At 29.6% G+C, this 25156-nt stretch overlaps 1 protein-coding gene across 4 annotated transcripts in view; it reads right to left on the bottom strand.

The window, feature by feature from the left end:
* The window catches only part of mv (lysosomal-trafficking regulator mauve), a 149523-nt gene that overhangs the window by 65155 nt on the left and 59212 nt on the right, over positions 1-25156 (bottom strand). For all 4 annotated transcript variants that reach the window (XR_012756848.1, XM_075369423.1, XM_075369422.1 and 1 more), the window contains exons 2-7: positions 23862-23947; positions 18701-18875; positions 13287-15945; positions 8758-8943; positions 4726-4892; positions 1276-1491 (exon numbers count right to left, since the gene is read on the bottom strand). Coding sequence is in view for 3 of the 4 variants with exons in the window: in XM_075369423.1 (XP_075225538.1) it covers positions 1276-1491; positions 4726-4892; positions 8758-8943; positions 13287-15945; positions 18701-18875; positions 23862-23947 (3489 nt within the window). In the remaining variant the exon portion in view is untranslated. The remainder of the gene's footprint in view (positions 1-1275; positions 1492-4725; positions 4893-8757; positions 8944-13286; positions 15946-18700; positions 18876-23861; positions 23948-25156) is intronic.

Here is a 25156-nt window from a genome sequence, read left to right as displayed (position 1 = left end):
TGTCTGTACATTAATTAAAAAGACACATAATTTATTTCATGAAAAGGGTTTTGCACAAAACAAAAACAAATCAGGTCACTTTTCTATTAGGAAAATTAGGCAAATGAAATGCAAAATAAAATCAAATCATAGAGTAAATAACTTACTTTACGTTACTTTGATCTTAAACTGAAGAACAATGCAAGTTATTCTAGATCAATTAGTCTAATTTAGACATGGGGTTACCAGTCCCTCTCTTAGTTATTGTTAGTAACTTCAGGAGTACAGTATATTTCTTCTTTTTTCATCAGTAAATATAAACAGTATTTTAGATTTTATTATCAAGGTTTTGGTTATTTTTACAATTATTCAGTATCTTGATGAAAAATTTTTTTCTTGCAGATGTTTGCTAAGGATTCTAACAAAAATTTTTAAAACTTCTGATTCATATTTTGTTTCTTATTTCATTCATTATTACTCCAATTTATGTCATTTCATTACTTTCTTTTTACATTCATGATTACTTTTAAATTATAATTCTTCTAAGCAATGAGTCTAAGGAATTTGATAACCCTTAAAATGATATAAAATGTTCATTAAAAGAATACTAATAGAAAATCTTTATCCTTTACCTTTATCTTCTATCCTTGTGTTGTTATTTCACATTCAAATCTTCTTTTGATTTCTTTTACTACTTCTTCCATAGATCAATGATATTTTTTCAAAGTTTTATACGATTCCATGTTTCTATAAACCACAGAGCATGTCATGTATTACTTCACAGTATTGTAAAAAATTACATCATGCTGTCAAATGATGCTCCCTTGTGTCAGAATTCTGGTAATGTGTGATTTATTCCTCTGGGGGTTACTTGAAGACAACCAGTGAATTAACTGTTATCCCATGTGACATGAAATTGGAGTAGTACTACCAGTAATGATCAGGCAAATAATGCAGAACTGCAGGATTACATTTTAGGAATATGTGAAAACGATGTGTGGAACATTTGAACAATACAGTTTTTAAAATAAAGCAATAATACAAAGCTGGATAAAAGAACTAAATATTATTACATCCAAATGTCAAGTATATCTATGATGAACTATTATATGTATGATTTATTTAATATTCAAAACCAAGAGATAATTTTGCTTGACTGTGAATAACCATTGAATACGTACATATATGAGAATTATGATACACTACTACACCTTGTAGCATAGAAATAAAGTTATAAATAAATAAGAAATTAACATGAAAAATATTTCATGCGATACTATTAATTTATTTACTGACCTTTTCGTCAAGCATATATGGTTCAGGGACTTCAATATCGGCATCGTAGCCTTCATCACCTGTCATATCAGGTAATATATCATCAAAAGCTTGGCTTATCACTTCACTACTATCGACAGTACAATCGATATCAGCATCTATGAAGTTATAATAAAATGAAGTCGGTGGAGACATATCACTACCATTATCCCATGTAGCTGAATCAAGATAACCAACCTAAAACAACCACATAATAACACACTCATTACTGTAAGTTTATTTTAAAATGATGATGTTATAATAACAAAATACTAATACTTTTAGAACTAAGCTTTTTTTCGAACTACTTTTCTCTCAAGTTGTCTAATTAAAGATGTTGTTTACGTCTAAGTATAGATTACACTTATGGAAAACTTGAAGTAAAAAAAATAAATTATCTTTATTTAATAATTATTGCACATATGATCAATAATAAATGAATCAAATTTTTATTCAACTAAATTTTGTTATTTGGGAAGTAGAATTACGTAAGATGGACGAAGCAGAAGTGATATGAAATGCAGAATAGTAGGTGAAACAAGCCTTCAGTCAGAAATATAATTTGTTTACATCAAAAATTAATTTAAACGTCAGGAAAAGATTTTTGAAAGTATATGTTTGGAGTGTAGCTTTTTATGGAAGTGAAACTCTTGGATGATCGGAGTAACTGAGAAAAAAAGATTAGAAGCTTTTGAAATGTGGTGCTACAGAAGAATGTTAAAAATCAGATGGGTGGATAAAGTGACAAATGAAGAGGTGTTGTGACAAATATATTTTAGATTTAAATAGATTAAAACATTTGAAATGATCGATAAACATTTTTACCTTATACAGCACGCTGATAATCCATGAACATTTTATTCATTAAAATTGTTTATTGTACCTAGTTTCCTTGAGTTTTTTAAGATTATGAAATCGTCAATTGTCCAGTAACAGTAGAGGTTCACTAATATTTTACATTAAATTTCTATGATAAACAAGTAATAAATTCAATTCAGTTTAATGAATTGGATTAAACTGAATTAAACATGTAATGAATGTTGATGTTTAACAACATCCGTTACATGAGTTATGCAGTTTTTCCATTCCTGTTGGCCCGTTTTATCAAAGGCTTTTAAGTATAAATTTTTAACATCAAATATTGGGTTGAGTTCACAATGATAGGGAGGTAATCAAAGTATGGTTTTACAAATGGATCTTGATAATCAGTTTTATAAACAGTAAAATTACTTTTATGACATGAAATGCTTTGCAATAATTAGACCACCATCATCTTAAAAAAGTCACTCTTTTGAAATAAGCCACATTTTGTTATCATTCTTTTTCCAAGAAATGGCTGGAATTTTTCGTTTTTACATGAATGATAAGGGGTGTTGTCTAAAACAATAATCAAATTATCTCCAGAAGAGGTAACACATCGCTGAACCATTTTTCAAAAGCCGTTCATCTCGTTATGATAGTCTCCTGTAGATTTAAAATAAAAAATTCAAAGATAATCATTGATAAACCCAGTATCACCACCAATATGCATAATTATATGATGTCTACCTATACCTGATGTTGTTTTATTACCAATTGTTAAGCCACACAAAAAGGCTTCTTTTGATGAATTCACAGGTTTATCTTTTTAAGTGAAACTTTTGGTGTAGTCTTCGTTGACCCTAGTTTCATCCATTTAATATATTATATGGCCTTTTTACCTCATGTTTTTATTTTAGTGAGATAATGTCTTCGCCTTATAATAATATCATCCCTATCAACTAAAGCACTTTCCTAGCCCCATTTTTCATATTTAAAATTCATACTTATAAACGATTTATAAAAAGTTCTTCTTCAGAGATCTGGAAAATGAAATTTGTGTACTTTTTACAAATCTTGTTTTTAACACAATCATCAATTTTTTCTTCAATTGACCGGCGGGGTTTTGTATTCTTAGGAGATCTTAATTCTTTAGTAGATTTATACTCGTAAATCACATTATACACTGAAGCAGCACGACTCCCACTTATAATAGCATTTTTATTAATGACATTCAAAATTAACGCTACTGGATTCCTCTGTGATATATGAATAATGAAGAGTTGTTTACAGATATGGCTGTGTTGTGAATCAGCACTGATACATGGAACATGATTCAGTAGAATCATGATGAACTCAACTCACACCATAATGTTTGTTTATTCTTCAATTTATAAGCTAACTGAATACAGTACAATAAGAAAAATTACTGTACCTGGTCAGCTCTTGCAAGGATTCAGCTAAGAATCAAGTACAGGCTCAATTCTTAGCACGACATGTCCCAATGGCATCTCAATGGTGTCTTGGACAAGCATGTCCTAATGGCTGAAAGGGAATGTTCCTGTATACAGGACAGGTGCGAATAAGATGGAGATGCATTAAATATCTCTTCCAAATAAGCATCTGCGAATCAACTGAGGCAAAGAGGAAGTGATCAATCATCTCGACAGTAGAAGAGGAAGAAATTTCCAATAGCGGAAAGGGTGAAAGAGTGTAGAATGGCATCTTGAATTAAAATACCCTGTCTGCTCACAGGGAGTGAGGTGGCAGCCTCACTACTGAGCTTAATCTGTGCAGCGCTTGTAACGTGGCCAGAGGATTTTATTTTTATTGGCAGAAACCAAGATAGCCTCGGAATCAGAACTGGATTTATTGGAAACATTTGGACTATAAAGAAAGAAAAAATAGATGGTTTGCAGATAAACTAACAATAAGAACATGGAATGTTAGAGCAATAGGAAACAAAGAAAACGAATTGGCTTTTATGCTAAAGAAGAATGTAGATATAGCCTTCATTTCAGAAACAAAGAAAAAGTCACTGGGTAATAGGTATGTTGATGACTATATAATGTTCTATAGTAGTGTCAAACAGAACCAATGGGCAAGTAAGGAAGTAGTAATTTATTTAGCTAAAAGATTTCAAAATAGAATCAAAAGCTACAATTACGGGTCACACCAGATTACCTCCGTAAGACTGTCATGTAAGAGGAAATATGACATTTATACCTGTATATGCTCCTGAAGAAGGTAAAAAGGAAGAGTCAGGAATGTTTGACAGAACTCTTCAAAAGGCTGTAGTTAGGTGCGCTCAAACTGATCAAGTAGTGATATCTATAATTATAAGTTGGAAAATTATAGAGGTTGGACAATGCATAAAGATATACGCCAGGATTCTCAATAATAGGCTGAAAATTACAGCTAAACAGGTAATAGGAGAAAAACAAATGGGATCCAAAAAAGGCCATTCAGCAATGGATGGAATCTTTACATTAGAACAGCTGAATGAGAAAAGACAGGAATTAATTTGGATACACACAAGATAAATTATTTAACAAATAAAAAAAAACTTTTTTTGGTTAAAGTTACTAACCTTGCTAAGGAGTTAAGCAGTTCAAAAAGCTGAATATATCTCACCTTTGGCATTTTATGAGTTGGTAATACAAGATGATGACTAGGTGCAATAGAACAAGCACGCAACAGTACATCGCATAAATGACGTGCATTAACATGCCCACTGTCCATTGTTTTTATAAGGGTATTATGTAAAACTGACAACAGTGTATCTTCAGTCATCAGGTTACCTAAAATTCAATAATAAAAAAACACCATTAATATCTAAATATATCAAAATGAAATAAAAAGGAGGTTTCAAACTTACTACTCTTTACTCTCAGTAATTTATATTTATTTAATATATTTGTCTCTTTCTTTTACTAGTTTTCAACTCTTTTTTTTAAGTGTATTAGTCATTCTTTCATTACTTGGTCATCACATGATCCAACCAAAGTAGCATCATTGAACTCTATTAAAACTTAAAAGTTTTAAATAACTGATAAGTTTTAATCCATTTTTCAAAACGCAGTTATGTATGTTTTTCCTTCTCCTGAACTAGCTTTGCAAAATTACTCAAAAAGCTACTGGTTTAAGGATAATAATGAGAAGCTTTCAAAACATTCAAAAGAAGTTATTAAAAATCTTGTTATCTTGATTGTGTTGTTTAATAAGTGACTTGAAAGATGATCTGAATATTTACAGTATTCAAGACTGTTGGTTTGTTTTATACACAACAAAATGCAAACTTCCATATTCATGAATACCAAAAACAATTCATTATGGTTAAACAAAAAAACAACGAACACATTATTTAAAAAATTCTATTATTTATATAATAATTGAAAAATAATCATTTACAATACAAGTCCAGAAAAATATTTTACCAAACTACTCAAGAAAGAAGTAAAGTGTTTGGATGTATGTTTAATTATTTCGTTATGCTCTAGTTAGTTACTCAGGAATATCATTACATTAACAATAAATAGATGTCAAACAAATTAACTCAATTGCATAAAAAACAAAAAAAATTGTCTTTTGTCATTTTTTTCTAATAAAAAATTAATTTTTTTGATTTTTGGTATTTATTCATGAAGAGGGATACCAAACAAAAGTGGCTGAAAAGAGGATTTATTTACATAAATAGAACATTATATATCAATATTATTTATGAAAATAATTACAAAAGTTAAACAGTAGACATAATTTGGAAGAAGTAAAAAATTGTGGCAATATCAACAAAAACAGTTGAAATAATACTGAACATTATTAACCTAATATTAAATATGATCATTTATAATAAATTGAACAGTCACATGAAATTCATTCAAATACATTTTTTCTTGCTCATTTTCATATTACTTACTATTTTTGCAGTTGTGAAGATTTGAAGCTGTAATGATTAAACACTGTGCAGTATCTTTCTTTGTTTTAAGTTTAAAATTCAATTGTTGATTAGTTATGTTCATTAAGTAATTGTGTTTATTTTTTAAGATATCAATGATTTTATTTTATTTTCTAATCAAAGAAAATATATAAAAATTATACAAAAGTTAGGGGTTCTTCTTCTACATTACCAAGTTTCCATTTAAATATAGTATTTTTTTACATTAACGCATTTCTGGTGTACTATGCAAAGATTTTCAATCATGGTGTATAAAGTCTAGTTTGGGAATGTTTTATGACAAAATTATGAAAAGTCACTATTTAAAAAAATGTGATTCATGACGACATTAACAATATACTGGAGTAAAACAGTGTCATTCAGCATTTTTTTATTGTGTAACCAGTACAAAAAATAGCATCTTTGGATGCTCATCTAAACAGCCTAGAATTAACTGGTTATAATTATGAAGATGGGTTCTCATTAACAAAACATTCACCCTTGTCAGTCCAGACATGTACAAACTGAAGAAACACTCTTCAGCTGAGCAAGGAACACAGCTGCCTAGAAGTTCCAAAAAGCTGCAAGGAATCTGGACTTACACAACATCAAATAAATCAATAAATAAGTAGAATGTAGAAATCCTACATTTCAGTTGGCTACTTCAACATGAAAACAATTCTGGGAACAGAAAATAGTTTTCTTTTAGGAAAATTCTCAGCCATCCAAAGAATTATACAATTTTAATTAATTCTAAAAGTCTAAAAATAGTTAATCTGAAACTTCAAAAATCATATTTTTCTTATAGAAAAGCATTTCTTAAGGAAAATCTCATCTACTCATACTTGGGCTCTATCTAAGTATGTCCTCAGGTGGATCTTTAGTATCTGTTAAAAAAGCAATTTGTTATAAAACATAGAGCTAGCTGGTCAACACAAAATATTTTATGTTCATGTGCAGGATCAGAGTTGCAAATTATAGAGCAACCAAACTGTTGAAAATGCCTTATTTTTTGCCAAAATTAACTTCTGTTAGGTAAGACATGTAAAAAATTGGAAAATTTCCATAGAATTGAATGAACTACTTTTCCATCCCCTCATTTTTCCACATCATTTTCAAAATGGCGTCCAAAATTGGCAAAAAACGGTTTTTTTCATTTTAAAGAAAAGCTAGACGTTTTACAAACAAATGTTATAAATAAAAGTTTTAGAACGTTTGGTTTCAAAACGTTCTAAAACCCTTACTAAGTTGTTCTAACCGGTGCAAATAGTGCGTGTATTACAAAACAATTGCAAATATGCAAAAAATCATCCAAAACATCGACTTCTTTTTTGCCTTGAAAAAATTCAATTATTTTTTAAAGCTGGAATTCCATCAAAATGGCATTATTTCCATTTGATAGCTGCCATTTTTCTACAAATTTAAAAAACAAGAATTTTTGCTCTATGACCTACTGGAGTAAAGATTTTTTTTTCCAAAAGATTTCTACGACCATATTTGTCTGAATTACGACCTAAGAATTTCAGACCTTAAGGTCTGAAATTTGCACAAGTTGTACTCAAATACTTGTAGTTTAATATAAAAATTATTTTGCAGCTATCGATTTTGTTTTCTTCACTGTAAGCTAAACTGTGTTGGACCTCGTAAAATGATTATTCCATTTGGCACGTTGATGGGTGTGGTGGGGGAAGATAGACTTCGACTTGTGTATCAACGTGCCAAATGGAATAAGTATTTTACAGAATACTAAAGAGTATAACTCTTAAAGAAACTTTAAAGCCCTGGATGGGCCACATAGGTGCATTACAGTATGAGTTATTCAGATTTTAAAAAAACATCTTTTTTCAAAAAACACGATTTTTCAAAAACTATTGAACATTTTGCAAAAGTTAAAAAAGGCACTTGCCAAAGACTACATAGTCTGGAAGTTTCATTAAAAAATCTTTTTCCATTTTAAAAATATTAATAATTGAAGAAAACGTTATTTTTAGCAGTTTTTTTGCAATAACTAATTTATTTGTTATCAACTGACATCAGGCAGGGCTCAAAAGTTTTGTTTCAAAACGTTAACTTTTATTTAAAACATTTATTTGTAAAATGTCTAGTTTTTTTAAAATGAAAAAAACTGTTTTTTGCCAACTTTGGATGTAATTTTGAAAATGATGAAGAAAAATGAGAGGATAGAAAAGTAATTCATTCAATTCTTGGAATTTTTCCTATTTATTTACATATCTTACCTACCAGAAGTTAATTTGAGCACTTAAAAATCTAATTTGATTGGCCTATTATGTGCTGTTCTCATCTTGGTTAGACTCTTGACCTCCCATTCTATGCCTGGGAGCAAAGGAAGAAGAAATCCTTTGGTGGCATTATTTAGTGGCATTTCATGGCCTATCGGTAAGGAACATTACTATTTCAATACCCATTCTTCTCTTTTGCCCTTAACATCTTCCTTCAAGATAGTGAATTTTAGGAGTTATGGAGATGCTCACTAGATCTATACCAAAGATGTAGGGTAGTAAGGTACTGTGTCTTTTTAAGTTTTATCTGCACTTTACCTGAGAGTAAGACTTATTTGCACCCCCTTTTAACAAAAATATTTTCATACTGTAATAAATGCATTCAATGAAATAAGGACATTTACTTATGTAATAATTTATCTTCATATTTTTAAACAATAAAAATATTATAAAAACTACTTGCAATAATAAAAATGATTTAAAAAAAAATACCTGTTTTTTCATCAACTGCCGGTGATATTAAATTTAATATTAATAAAGATTCAAACAGTTTAAGCGTAACTTGATTTGCATTGTAGAACTTTTCATTAAAAGATTCATTCATGGTTGAAGTTGAACAACGACTATTTTTCTTTCTGACATCACTGTATAGGGTTACATTGCGTGACATAGTTGCACCTAAAACAAAAACATACAGAAAATTAAAAAAAAAAAACAAACAAAATAACAGGAATTATTAATTTAACAAAAAGGGCAGTTGTTTTCACCAGATGATTTTTTTCTTATAACATTTGATCTTATTTCAGTCTTGAATATTTAAGATTAATAATAATTTTTTTTCTGAACAAGTTAGCCCTGAGGTAATTATAACCTACATGCAACATTTAATATGAGTGAATGTACAATTACAAATATTGAAATACAAAACTTACTCCATACTACGCAAGCATACTCCATACTACATAAACCTAAAATTGAATCATATAAAGGCTCTCCTTCACAATGATTTTTAAAATAATAATAATAATATGATACAAAAAAATAATGATGAGTGCACCTCACTCATAATGGTCCCAAATCATGAATATCTGTTCAGAATAATTCTAAAAATATGGTAGAATTACTCTTTAAAACCTTTATCTGGTCACTGAAGAAAAAAATTAACAAGGTTTCTTATTTTGATAGACAATTGAACAAAATCCATGACCAATGTAGAAAATTAAAAAAAAAAAATCAATTGATGTAAGATCTTAATGTTGGCAGTGCTAGCCACAGTCTACATTTTGGAGAAAAAAATTCCATATCTGGAATTTTTTTTGCTCCAAATTGCAATACACTGAATATTTAAACATATTTCCTTTGCACTTTAATAATTTTACATCTAAGTACATATACTAGATGCAACAAAGGCTGATTCTAAACAAAAAAAAACAAATATTAACAATGTAAAGTATCATGGGACTACAGTAAATTAAGCAAATTTTTGTCTTCAGTCATTTGACTAGTTTGATGCAGCTCTCCAAGATTCCCTATCTAGTGCTAGTTGTTTCATTTCAATATACCCCCTACATCCTACATCCCTAACAATTTTATACATTCCAAACATTGCCTGCCTGCACAAGTTTTTCCTTTTACCTGTCCCTCCAACATTAAAGCGACTATTCCAGGATGCCTTAATATGTGGCCTATATGTCTGTCTCTTCTTTTAACTATATTTTTCCAAATGCTTCTTTCTTCATTGATTTACCACAACACCTCTTCATTTGTCACTTTATCCACCCGTCTGATTTTTAACATTCTCCTGAAGCAACACATTTCAAACGTTTCTAATCTTTTCTTTTCAGGTACTCCATCCGATCGTCCAAGTTTCACTTCCATATAAAGCTATGCTCCAAACATATACTTCCAAAACACTTTTCCTGACGTTTAAATTAATTTTTGATGTAAGCAAATTATATTTCTGACTGAAAACTCATTTCGCTTGCGCTATTCTGTATTTTATATCGCTCCTGCTTCGTCCATCTTTAGTAATTCTACTTCCCAAATAACAAAATTCGTCTACCTCTATAATCTTTTGTCTTCCTACTTTTACATTCAGTGGTCCACCTTCGTTATTTCTACTACATTTCATTACTTTCGTATTGTTCTTGTTTATTTTCATGTGTGTTCTTGCGTAGGACTTCATCCATGCCGTTCATTGTTCATTCTAAATCTTTTTACTCTCGGCTAGAATTACTATATCATCAGCAAATCATAAAATCTTTATCTTTTCACCTTGTACTGTTACTCCAGATCTAAATTGTTCTTTAATATCATTAACTGCTAGTTCCATGTAAAGATTAAAAAGTAACGTGAATAGGGAACATCCTTGTCCGACTCCCTTTCTTATTATGGCTTCCTTCTTATGTTCTTCAATTATTACTGTTGCTATTTGGTCCTGTAAATGTTAGCAATCATTCTTCTATCTCTGTATTTGAACCCTAATTTTTTTAAAATGCTGAACATTTTATTCCAGTCTATGTTATTGAATGCCTTTTCTAAGTCTATATATGCCATGTATATTGATTTGCTTTTCTTTAATCTTCCTTCTATTATTAATCTGAGCGCTAAAATTGCTTCCCTTGTCCCTATACATTTCCTGAAACGAAATGATCTTTTCCTTACACTTCTTCCACTCTCCTCACACTTCTACTGTACAGAATTATAGTTAAGATTTTTGATGCATGAGTAGTTAAGCTAATTGTTCTGTATTCTTCACATTTATCTGCTTGCTTTCTTTGGTATCATGGCAATAACACTCTTTTTGAAGTTTAATGAAACTTTTCCTTTTTCATAAATATTACACATCAGTTTGTATAATCGATCGCTTCCTTACCTGCATTATAAAGTAATTCTGTAATTCTGCAGTCTATCCCAGGAGCCTTTCTCCCAATCAAATCTTTTAATGCTCTACTAAATTCAGATAAAAGGAAAATACAACACTGATTTTCCTTTTATCCTCTTCTTCCTCTATATAACACCAGTTTTTAATTAATTTCCTCCATATAACTCTTTATTATATTCTAAAGGGAACTGGTTTTCTACCAGTTCTCTTTGTTTTGCCTAAGTTTGCTTCTGGTGATTTAAGAAATTCATTTTAATTAAATTTAATTTCACCTCCTCTTCCACAAGATTCTCTAAATTCCACCAATTCATCTGACACCTTTTCTTCAGGTTTTTAAACCCCAATCTACATTTCATTATCATATATTACGGTCGCTATCAATGTCTGCTCCTGGATATGCTTTGCAGTCCACGAGTTGATTTCTAAATCGTTGTGTAACCATGATATATAATAAATCTGATACCTTGCAGTATCGCCTGGCTTTTTCCATGTATATATTCTTCTATTATGATTTTTAAACTGGGTGTTGGCAATTACTAAATTATACTTCATGCAAAACTCAATAAGTTGGTCGGCCCCCTTTTTCATTCCTTTTGCCCAGCCCTTATTCACCCACAATATTTCCTTCCTTGGCTATTCTGATGCATTCTGTTGCATTCCAATTTCCAATTATTATTAAATTTTCATCCCCTTTTATGTATTTAATTGCTTTGTCAATTTCTTTGTATACACACTCTACCTCATCATTAACATGGGCACTTGTAGGCAAATAAATGTTAACAATCGCTCTTGGCTTAGTTTTGATTTTATCATTATTACAATGAGTCTATCTAAACTTTTTGAAATACTTTACTCTCTTCCCTATCTTCTTGTTCATTAACAAAGCTACTCCTGCCTGGCCTTTATTTGATACTGAGTTAATTAACCTAAAATCACCTGACCAAAAGTCATTTTTCTCTTCCCATGAACCAGGCTAATTCCTATTACATCTACATTTAACCTAGCCAACCCCTCTTTAAATTTTCTAACCTACCAACCTTTTAGACTTCTAACATTCCACGCTCTGACTCATAGAATGTTATTTTTTAATTTTCTGGTGACCCCCTTCTTCCTTAGTAGTCCCCACCTGGAGATCCAAATGGGGGATTAGTTTACCTCCAGAATATTTTATCAAGGAAGGCACCTCTATCTTTGTTACATGAAAATGCAGAGAGCTACATTTTCTTGGGGGAAAAAAACAGCTGTAGTTTTCCATTGCTTTCAGCTGCACAACAGACAGTGTTGTATGAAATAAAGAATATAAGAATAACATAGCAAAAGAGAATCTATACAGTTTGAAGATGATGTAGTGATTCATGGAGGAAATGAAGATAAAGTTCAGGCAAATGAATGTATGAAATAAGGAGATAGAAAATTAGAAATATTATAATCACTTCAAGACAATTATTGAATAAAGGTAAGATGTTTAAGAAATTAAAAACAGTTATAAGGAGAAAAAACTTATAGGTGTTGAAGAGTTTTCTATAATTAAGAAGTGATATTTATGTAAAAGAATAGGACAAGAAAATTGACAGGAGGCTGGTTCAAGAATATAAACAAGTTTGTATGGGATGGGAAGGTACCAAAAGATTGTATTGTAATGAAGTATTTCTTCAGGTTAGATATGATTAGCAGAAATTTAAATGACTCAGCCAAAGGAGATAGAAAGATTAAAGCAATGCTGAAAAAATATTCCTAAAATACATGAATGGAAAAATGAGTATGATTTATTAGAAATGAGGTATCCTGTTATGGGTCGCAGTGTATTATTGCATCAAACAAATTAAATATATACACTGGTTTGGAAATATGAAAAAGAGAGTGAGGGCTGAAAAAAGAATGACAGATTAGGAAAAGAGAAAAGGAAAATGCCAAGATATTAAACTCTATAGAAGGGTGAAAAAAAATAAGGGTGGATTAAGATGCGGAATAAGATGTCAGGAAGGTATTTATAGGAATGTATTCATGTGAATGGAAAATAACAAATGTAAGTGTGACTCATCACCTTATCCAAGATACTGTGTAAAGGGCAAAAAAATCTGGGTCATTAATTCAAAATATTAATAAATGATAAAAAATTAATTAAATTTAACTTTACCTGATATGGAAGTATGTTTAGCGATTCCATCCAACGTTTTAAACAGAAGATCATAACAATATTTACTAATAACATGTTTAGAAAAATATTTTCTAATTTGTGGACTATATAATATAATATTTGCACAAGTTCTCCATAACACTGAGCAATTCTCCAGCAACTGACTGAAAGTATCCCATTTATCGATATCAGAAAATTTTGCATGATCCAATGTAGAGAAATCTGATAAATTTTCATCAGGAACTGGTGACTGTGTAATTTGAGAATTATTTATAAAAGACTCTGATACTTCAATCCCTTCTATAATATCATTTGGATTTGAAATTGATACAAAGGATGATGATGTCGAGGAAGAGAATGAATTTTCATTATGTTCACTGACACTTTTCAATAACTTAATTGTAGCCGACTTAACATGACCTAAAAACATTTCTAGATCATCAATACCCAATCGGTTGTAGTCACTACTGTTACTGTTTTTATCACAGTGTTCCCACTTCCATACTTGAACTATAACAGCAATTTCAATAATGGAACAACAAAGTTTTATTAAATCCGGTTCAAACAATAACTCTTCAATATGTTTCAAGGCATTCAATTTTAAGAATTCTTCAGTAAATCGAACTCTACTTAATAAATTGGTAAATGCTGATAAACAAGTAGTTAAAACATATTTACTGTTGTCATTTTTTTCATGGTTACTAAGAAATTGTTTTTTAGATATTAAAAATGCAGGATAAAATACTGTAAATAATATTTCCCTTTGTATAATTAAATTACATTTTGGAATAACTCTTAACAAATGAGACCCGACTGAATATGATACATTACAATCGCTGGATAACAAAAGTTCCCGAAACACTAATAGTATAGATTGTTTTTCATTTTGTATCTGCAGAGAACTATCATCTATTTGAGATGACGTATCACATGATGAAAAATTCTTTTCTGGTAATAGTGAAACTGAAGATAACTGTGACGATGATGGATTATTATCATTGCTATTCAAAAATGATTTTTTTTTAAAACATGTATCACATGATGAATTTTCATAAAGAGCACCCATCTGTCTATAATAAGTACGTTCAAGTAATATTAAAGCGATACTTCTCATTTTGTAATCGCTTTGTTTTATAACAGATATTAATTTTGTAATAAACTGTGATGATGGAAAACAACAACATGTACCGCATGTCATCATAATATGCATAGTAAATAATACAATATCTTTATTAACTGAATCGGTTAAAAACTTTGTAAGTATCATAAATAATGTTGACACGCTACAATTTTTATTTAGTTCAGTAGATAAAACTGAATTTGTGTAAACACTCCCAAATAATGAATCATGATGATACATTACATTTAAAGGTGTACAATGTTTATGTCTATTACGTTTACATCTTCTAATATGTATAATTTTTGAACGAGTCTTTTTTAAAGCAGATATAAGCTGGCCGATAGAATTGATAATTTTTTTACAGCGTTTTAATAGCAATTCATTATTTGTTGGTGAAATACGTTTACTTATTGTCAGCAATAAAAGTAAACTTCTATCAATTAATTTTCCTGAATTAAATTGATGAAATATTATTAAAAACTGATTTAATTTATCTGGTAGATTATTCTGCAACAACAAACAATGAAGTATTGTGATCCCTCCGTATAATAAACTATAAATAAATTCAATATCTTCTGAAATAACACATCCTGAAAATCCCATATCATTACTATTTATATTATATGTTTGTAAAACATCTTCCAAAAGCCGTTTCATAATAGGTATAACACCTTTTTGAACGATAACAGATGTAACATCTGGTAATTTTAATATTTTTTCTAATGAGCATAATAATAACCGAATCAAGTTATATTTTAATTGTGTGATAATATTATAATTATCTGAGTCAATAGTATGTTGTCTGCATAACGTATCTAATGCAAATACTAAAGACTGAATGGCAACAGATTTATCTGATAAATTGGGTGATACAGTACTAAAGTTTTCCGACATCGTTAAACTTTTTAATAATTCAGTAATTATAAATTTTAGATCTATTGCATTTAATTTTGCTTTAAAAACGTTATTTATACGTTCATCATAAAAATCTTCAGGCAAAATTTTACGAATCTTCTGCCGTTTTGATTCACCAGGTACATAACTTTCACTGTCTAATCTTTGTTCAGTTTCACTTCTTACAACCGATGTGAAGTAATCAAAGTCCATTGGATTTAATCTAATTTTAATATTTTTAACCGATCTTAACGGTGAATTACTACTATTGCTGTTATTACCATTGCAATTATTATTGTTATTATTACAATTATCTTCCACCATTTCAGATTCACTGCTAAAATTGTTAGTTGTCTCCTGATCAAGATTCATTGATCTACGATTAACTGATGCATTACTAGTTTTACGGTATCGTAATGGAGGGCTGTTATCAGAAGGACTACAATGTTGCATCGTACGGGACTTCTTTCTGAGAGGTACCTGAAGTCGAACTGATATATCATCCTCACCATCTTGTTGTAGTACATTTTTCTTAAGTGTAATGTACGGGTTTGATGAAGTTTCTGGGGCTTCAATGTGTTCATTATTATCAATTGAATATAAAGAGATCAATAAACTTGCCAGTTCCTTAGCACAAGATATATCCTGAAAAATAAAGCAAATAATAAACAAAAAAAAGATTTCACAAAATAATGACATAAATAGTAAAACTGAACCAAAATAAAAAGAGTTTATATACTATCAACAGTATCAGCAAATATATGAAGACTCAATAACACTCACTATATGAAGAATCACTCACTCAATATACAAAGAATCAATATAACACTCACTGCTTTTGTTTTTGCTAGCTTTCACACTGAGCACTCCTTCATCAGGAGAAATATAATAAATTATTACATTTTTTTTTGCTTAAACACAAAATTGTGTTATTTTTTTTGTCAATCACAAATTTCGGTTTATTTATAACAATAAATAATAAATTATTAATTGTTCACAACAAATTTAAACATCAATTAGTAATATCTTATATAAAACATTTATTAACTGTTTAAAACCTACAAAGCTTTTAATTTTAGCATATGTTTTACAATAGTTAGGCTGGGGATGAGAATATTTTTTGTAAGTTCGAAGTTTTGGTAAATATTTTTACTGTTTTATACTACATCTTGTATTTAATATTTCTTTAAAAATATATCATAACCATTTTCAATATAGTTGTATATATAATGTATATAGTAGTATACAGTAACACATAAAATGTATGGTGTTACAGAGGAAGAAGAGGAAGTCGAACAGGATGAAAAGAGAGAAACAATACTGAGATCTGAATTTAAGAGAGCATTAAAAGATTTGAATGGCAGAAAGGCTCCTGGAATAGACAGAATACCGGAAGAATTACCGCGCAATGCAGCTGAGGTAGCAATTGATAGATTATACAAACTGGTGTGCAATATTTATGAAAAAGGGGAAGTTCCGTCAGACTTCAAAAAGAGTGTTATTGTCATGATACCAAAGAAAGCAGGAGCAGATAAATGTGAAGAATACAGAACAATTAGCTTAACTAGCCATGCATCAAAAATCTTAACTAGAATTCTGTACAGAAGAATTGAAAGGAGAGTGGAAGAAGTGCAAGGGGAAGACCAATTTGGTTTCAGGAAAAGTATAGGGACAAGGGAAGCAATTTTAGCACTCAGATTAATAGTAGAGGGAAGATTAAAGAAAAGCAAATCAACATACATGGCATTTATAGACTTAGAAAAGGCATTCAATAACATAGACTGGAATAAAATGTCCAGCATTTAAAAAAAATTAGGGTTCAAATCCAGATATAGAAGAAAGATTGCTAACATTTACAGGACCAAATACCAACAGTAGTAATTGAAGAACATAAGAAAGAAGCCGTAATAAGAAAGGGAGTCGGACAAGGATGTTCCCTATTCCCGTTACTTTTTAATCGTTACATGGAATTAGAAGTTAATGATGTTAAAGAACAATTTAGATCTGGAGTAACAGTACAAGGTAAAAAGATAAAGATGCTATGATTTGCTGATGATATAGTAATTCTAGCCAAGAGTAAAAAGGATTTAGAATGAACAATGAAGGCATGGATGAAGTCCTACGCAAGAACACACATGAAAATAAACAAGAAAAAAGAAAGTAATGAAATGTAGAAGAAATAACGAAGGTGGACCACTAAATGTAAAAATAGGAAGAGAAAAGATTATAGAGGTAGACGAATTCTGTTATTTGGGAAGTAGAATTACTAAAGATGGACAAAGCAGGAGCAATACAAAATGCTGAATAGCACAAGCGAAACGAGTTTTCAGTCAGAAATATAATTTGCTTACATCAAAAATTAATTTAAACGTCAGAAAAAGATTTTTGGAAGTATATGTTTGGAGCATAGCTTTATATGGAAGTGAAACTTGGACGATCGGATGGAGTACCTGAAAAGAAAAGATTAGAAACGTTTGAAATGTGGTGCTACAGGAGAATGTTAAAAATCAGACGGGTGGATAAAGTGACAAATGAAGAGGTGTTGTGGTAAATCAATGAAGAAAGAAGCATTTGGAAAAATATAGTTAAAAGAAGAGACAGACATATAGGCCACATATTAAGGCATCCTGGAATAGTCGCTTTAATGTTGGAGGGACAGGTAAAAGGAAAAACTTGTGCAGGCAGGCAATGTTTGGAATGTATAAAATTGTTAGGGATGTAGGATGTAGGGGGTATATTGAAATGAAACAACTAGCACTAGATAGGGAATCTTGGAGAGCTGCATCAAACTAGTCAAATGACTGAAGACAAAAAAAACAGTCCAAATTGTTAAATGACTAATAAATGCGGAAGATTAGTAAAAAAAACTAGTAAAGAATTTAATTCTGAGAAAATTATTGTAAATACAGCCAGTAAAGTAAATAAAAATTTTTATTTACTTATTTTCTTTGAAACAGATAGAAAATACAATTTCTCTCTACTTTTCATTTGTTTTGCTTCAATAAAAAACCAAGTTTTATAAGTTTTAAAAAGTAAATAAAACTTTTTATTGGTTGTGTTTACATTAATTTTCTCAGAATTAAATTCTCTACTGGTTTTGTTACTAGATCATCGGCATTTATAAGTCATTTAACAGAGCTTTTAGACTACAAACCGAAAAAAAACTTGTTTTCGACATCGAATTTTGTCTTTTACGTCGAATATCTTAAAAAACTACTAGGGTTACAGTTCTGGGACCTCTTTTATCCTATTTCCCAGCTCCAATTACATAAGAAACCATGTATATACTATATGAGTTTTTTTGGAAAATGTCTGCAAACATTTGAACCACACACTCAGAGTAGAGAAGGCAAAAGAGAGTAATAATTAATGGGAATGTATATTAAAAAAAAAAACTAACCTGAGTACCAAGGCATTGTATAGCTGCTAGGCACCGCCAACCACGACCAAAAAGGAGGTGCCTACGAAGAAGGGCAAGGTCATCATGATCTCCACCAGCTCCTGGGCGAGAACAAATTTCATGAACATCAGACAGCAACTCACATGCTATCAATGTTGATACAGCACTGCTATCACTAAAAATAAAAAAGAGGTAGTTTATATTCTAAAAAGTATTCTAAAGTATTCTAAAACTATATAAAATGATCTTTTGATTATTAAGAATAATTAATTAAATATATTTCAATGTATTTTATATTATATAAAGTTAATAAATTAAAAGAACATTCACAAACACTTAAGAATAAATTCAGTTCATTATTAATGAGACAATTCAAAGTTATTTTCAATGTAGGACTAAGTTTACAAATAATGAGATTACTAGCTGCTTATGTCAAATGAGCTACTGATTATAAATCAAGCGCAACATCTAAAAACATACTAATTTCTTTATTTTATTCTGTTAATATCCCCACTTCACTACAAATGCTTCACTTTATATTTGCACCAAGAAAGAGTGCATTGAGTGTGCTCTACCTTTTGGTGAGGGAGGAGTGCCCAAAATGGGTATAAGATGCTGAATTTCATCACAGGCTGGGTAATAATATGTGATGAGTGTGTTTCATCTCAAAGTAATACTATATAGGTATATGAGGGAAGAACCAGGCAGCTAGTCTCGTTTAGCTTCAAAGACAACAACAGATTAACAGTTTGTCAGATGTAAGTTTTTCAAAATGGAAAGGTTAACATTGATCAAATTACTTCCTCTTTATTCTTTTTAAAAAAATATTAAAAAATATTGATTGCAATTGTCATTAACCTTTAACGCTAACTGAACCTATGTTAACTTCAGCGATCTACAGGTACTGGATTAAGTACTGCATTAGTTTTATTTTGATATCCAACTTTTTGAATGGTGTTGCCAGAGATATTCCAGGTTTGCAGAACCATAAATTATAATGAGAAATGCAATTTACAATCTTATCTAAAACTCAGAAATTATAGTCAACATGGATGTTAGTAATTTGCATAAGCTAGTAATAATTTACATAAGGCTATTCACAATAAGTCACTGGAGGAGATGCAGTCCTGATTTGAGGTATAAACTACTACCTCCATTTCTTACGAATACCGCATATTAATCAACCCAAAAATATATAAGACACTCTTGAACTTTCCATAGAGTACTATGTTTTTATTTTTCTTGCAAGTATTTATTTGTTCTAAAAACAATAGGTTCATTGTCGATCTCAGTTAATCCACTTTTTATGATGAACTGAATTATACAGACAACATAACAAATAAACGTCAACATACACACATATATAACACATTAAACATAACATATATGAGTCTAAATTTATAGAACTTATTAAGAATAAGAAATAAACAGTTAAAGTATTACACAACAAGTAATTTTTGTAATCATTATTAATTTTAACAAACCTTGTACTGATAATATTAGAATACTATTATTTCTAAGAAATTATATAAAATTAACATCTAAATAATGATATTCAGATTGGTAATTGCATTCATATGTATACTTTGGATATTTTGTAAACTGTAGAGAAGAGACATGCAAGTTAAACTTTAATTCTCTTTATCATTTCATTCTGATTATTTTATATTATTATTTATGTCATATAAAAACAATAACGACAGAAACTTCTCTACTACAAGATATCAGTTTAAAGTCTTATCTCGTCTTTTTCACCCTTTCTTGTCCTTTAATAAATAAGTAAATAGTTATAATTTTATGTTTTATTTTAATGTTAAGTAGACATATTTTATGTAAAAAAAGGATAATATAAAATTTGATAAAAAGTTCATATGGAAACGTTTGACATATGTATACTATTAGCATTAATGTAGATTGATCTTTTCAGTACATTACATTACATGAGTTTGAAAAATGTTAATTATATATCTACTTGATCTCTTAACTTTTGCATTAAATCTGCAATTAAATCTGCAATACAGCAATAATCTATCAAAATTTTCATCTACTCTGGAAATCAAACACCTGACAGCAAGCAATGGTAACCACTACAAAAACTGGTAATTCTAACAAACTTAAAAAAATGAGGTTTTAAATTTAGCCTGTGTGTAAATACTTTTTTTACCAAACACATCAAATTTTGATAATTCTTTTTGTACTTTATAAAGAAAATTCTTTCAGTGATTCTGCAGTAAGATTGTTATAGATTGCTTTACTGAAAGATTTTTTAAGTAAAAATGACATGATATTTGGGTAGAAGATGGGATGATTTTTTTTTCCAACATCATTCCAAAATATTTCTGCAGAAAAATTGAAGTACACTGATTGGAAAATATAAGATAAAAAATATATAAGGGGTGTAAAAGTAGGTACAGTTATACCGTTAATTATCACTTACTTTTTTACTTACATAATTAGGTACTTAATTATCTACATACGAGTATTAGTATTTTTCAGATAATCATAGCTGGTAATTTAACCATCAACCAACGGAAGTGGAACAATAATGGAAGACTGAGAATGCTGAAATGGTTTGATGAAAATGGGCTACAGAATTTGATACACCTCCATCAAGTAGACTAACAATTTACAAATTAAATATTATTTGGCAGATGCAACTGGCTTCAGCTGCAATGTGCCAAAGAGTGGTCGACCGGTCAGTGTTACTAGCCAAGACAATGAAATTTTAGTAGTGCAGGCATTTATTCAAAGCCCAAAAAAATCAAAGAGATGAAAGGTGCTTGTGAGTTAGTCATTCCACGAAGATCTTTGGGGTGCCTAATGCAACGTTTAGTTTTGAAAATGTATCGGCCAAGATTACTTCATGGATTATTAGAAGATGATCCACATCGACGATTACAAATCTGTGAGGTAATGTTGAATGCAGAAGGACCATGGGATGGCATCATTCACAAAGTGTCTTGGTCCATTGAAGCTATTTTTAAACTTTCAGGTGCTGTTAACAGGCATAACTGCATCTATTACACAAGACAAAACTTCACAACAGATGCATGTCAAAAAATTAATAATGATAAAAACCTCTGAGGAAAAGTATGCTTGAGTATAGAAACTAGACTGCAGGAATGTGTAAATGCTGAAGGCCAGAAATTTGAACACCTCACAGATTGCACTTAATTGTAATTGTAATTGTGTAATTCTAAAGGTACTGTTTTGTTTTATAATAAATAAAGCATTATGTATAAAACATTATAACTACTAATAAAGAAAACTCTAGAACTCTACAACTGTATACCGACTTTTGCACACCCCTCCTGGTACAATTGTTTGCACATTCCAGAGAATCTTAATCAATGTTTTTCAATAGTCTATCAACTTTGTTCCAGAACATTTTTTTTTTTTTTTACTAAGGCAAAGCTACATGTTTTTTTTTTCATTTCATGCAAACAGCTAATATTTTTATACAGTCAAAATTTTGGTACATCTTTGGGAAAAAATAAAAAAAATAAAATTAAATAAACTTAAAAAAATTAAATTAACTTTAAGAATACATTAAACATTGAATAAAGAACATTCTCAATTCTTCTTTAAATTCTGAATTTTCAAGGACAAATTTTGCCAAATTACATTTTTAAGTAGTATATTTTTAATTTGTTATTTAAAAAAAAACCTGACAACAAAGTTTTAATATTTTCCTGGCACTGGTTACTATTCTTAAATAGTGAAAAAATAATTATACGAGAAAACAGTTACCCAAGATTTCTGTTTTGGGGTGGGGATAATAATGATGAAGTTTAATTGTAAAATTATCATTATGTGTTTAAAAAACCAAAAAAAAAGTTTAAAAATTAAAAAAAAATCAGTATTTAAAAACAATTTTTCTGGTCCCCTACCTTCAAAATCACCTTTCAGAAGAACTTTTTGATTTTTCTAAATTTACTTTGTTAAATGGAAGAAACTAAAACAAAATTCAATGTAAAAATATACAACCATTGAAAAGATTTATTTTTTGGCAATGAGGGGTGAAATATGATGAAATTTTATTATAATATATTATTAAAAAATTAAATACACCAAAAAAAGTTTTGAAAAATTAAAAAAAAATTAGGTTGACTCTCCCAATATTGCCCCTTTTGGGGTCACTTGCACTACTATTATGCTTAGGAAGACATTAAAAAATAATCAGTTAAAAATATGCAATAAATAAAAAGATGGCTTTTTTTAGATTTTTGGGGAAGGGGGAATTTTGAGGCAAATTTTTTTCTAAAATCTGGAGATAAGCATGCACACATGTACTCAGCTAAATATAACGTGGAAATACATTTGCAAAATCTTGATAAAATTGACCCCAAACCCTCCCCTTACATATAGATATTGAATCCAACTTTTTACCAACAAACCGTCTGAGTCTCTGTACAAAATTTCATCAAAATCAGTTCAACCAGTCAAAAGTTATTAAGTTTCAAACATGCCTACACACTTATATATGTACGTATGAATATTACCCTTCACAATTTTTTTTGTTATTTGGGGTTCCTATGTCATAAATTTTCAAGAACAAACCTATACTCCATTCTTTGGTTGATTACCACACTTCTTTCTTGCAGCATAGATCTACAGCACTGATGCCAAGAAAATAAAATATAAAATTTAAAGAAAATTTGAAAACTATGATTTTTTTTTAAAGTTTTTAATCTGTTTATTTAAAAACACGTTTTATTATTGCTTTTTAAACTATACAATTTATTTATTTTTTTTAATACATTGTTATTTAAAAAGTGTAATTTGTCAAAGTTATCTTAGCTAAAGTACATTTGGAACAAAGCATTTTTATCAATTGTTTAGCTGCAGAAATGTAAGCCTGTTTGTGATTTACATATATTTCCATTAACGATGCAACTAATTAAACATGATAAAACACTTCTGCCGTTGAATGAATATGAATCAGAAACTATAACTTTGATATACTATTAATTTATAACATTTTTCAACTGAATTCTTTCAAAATTTATATTTTTATTCAAAAATATAAATCTGTTTCTCTCTCTCTTTAAAGTGCAACCAATAAAGCAAAACATTCCAATGAAATTAATTCATTGATTTCAACATAACAGAGCTAATGAAAAAATTACACAATAAAACAAAAAAATAAAAATAAAATTACCTGAATCGTATGATATCTTTCACATTTTCACCAGCTTTAATTTGAGCTAAAAATTCTGCCAGAAAAACATCAAGCCAGATTCCTTTCTGGAAAAATAAAATGCACTCTTTATATAATCTTTATATAAATAATTTATTATTAAGCAAATTAAGTTACTAAACAACCACCGGGACCACCGTTCATGAATTGCTTCAGAGGATGAGATATATGACAATTTTTGTAGTACGTAAAAAATGACATGCCTGACCGGGATCCGAACCCGGCACCTCCGGATGAAAAGACGAGACGCTACCACTAGCGCCATGGAGGAAGTTAAATGGATGAAACATAACAAATGACACAAAAAAGATTAATGTATAACATGAATTGCATAACCTTCAGCCTTTAACATAATAGATAAAGAACTGATAATAAAATCAACATAAAATGTGATTTAAAAATAAAACGAGCAATGAAATAATGCTTTAAACTTTAGATTTTAATTAATGTAGTAACTAAAATAATACAATACCATTTTCATTGCACTTTTTATTTTACTTTACAAATAGGCTATTAATATTACATAATTTTATAATAATATTACAATTTTGTTGTTGTGCACAGACTAAAACAGTATATTAGGTAACATCCTCAGAAAGCTACCTTGATGATGAATGATAATTCTTTTATCTACATACAGCAAATAAAAAGTACGTTTCTGTGTGTCTATCCACGCATAATTTCTAATGGGTTAACTTTTTTTGCTTGATAATTTCACCATATATTGAATTTTGTGCGAAGGATAAGGAAATGGAATGTTGTAGTGTACGAAAAATTTCATCCCTGACCGGGGGATTCGAATCCAGGTCCTCCAGAGAAACGCCAAGACGCTACCATTCTATCACACAGATCGACTTTGATTTGAACTTAGGCGACAAGTGTTTCAAACACACTGTATTTTGAAAGAAAACATTGTTGTCACTTCCAAAAGCCAAAATGCAGTCAAATATAATTATATGTTCAAAAATTAACATAATTAATCTTGATACAATTTTGAAAAATTTTATCTACAAAACATTTTTTCAGTTACTAATATAATTATTTTTATACATTAGGCTAGTAATGCTACCCTGTGTATAAGATATGAATGAATATGTAAAAGATATGACGTCTATGAAAAATGGGCATAATTTATACAAAACATTAAACTTTTTATGTAACAAAATTTTATAAAAGAAAAGTCATTGCAAATTATTGTTAATTTTTTTCAGCACAAATGTAATTCAAATATTCTTATTATTTTTATTTTAATGATA

This window comes from Lycorma delicatula, chromosome 6 (genome assembly GCF_047948215.1).
Source record: "Lycorma delicatula isolate Av1 chromosome 6, ASM4794821v1, whole genome shotgun sequence".
NCBI lineage: Eukaryota > Metazoa > Arthropoda > Insecta > Hemiptera > Fulgoridae > Lycorma > Lycorma delicatula.
Note: the sequence above shows the minus strand (reverse complement) of the source record. Positions and strands in the feature narration are given on the sequence as shown.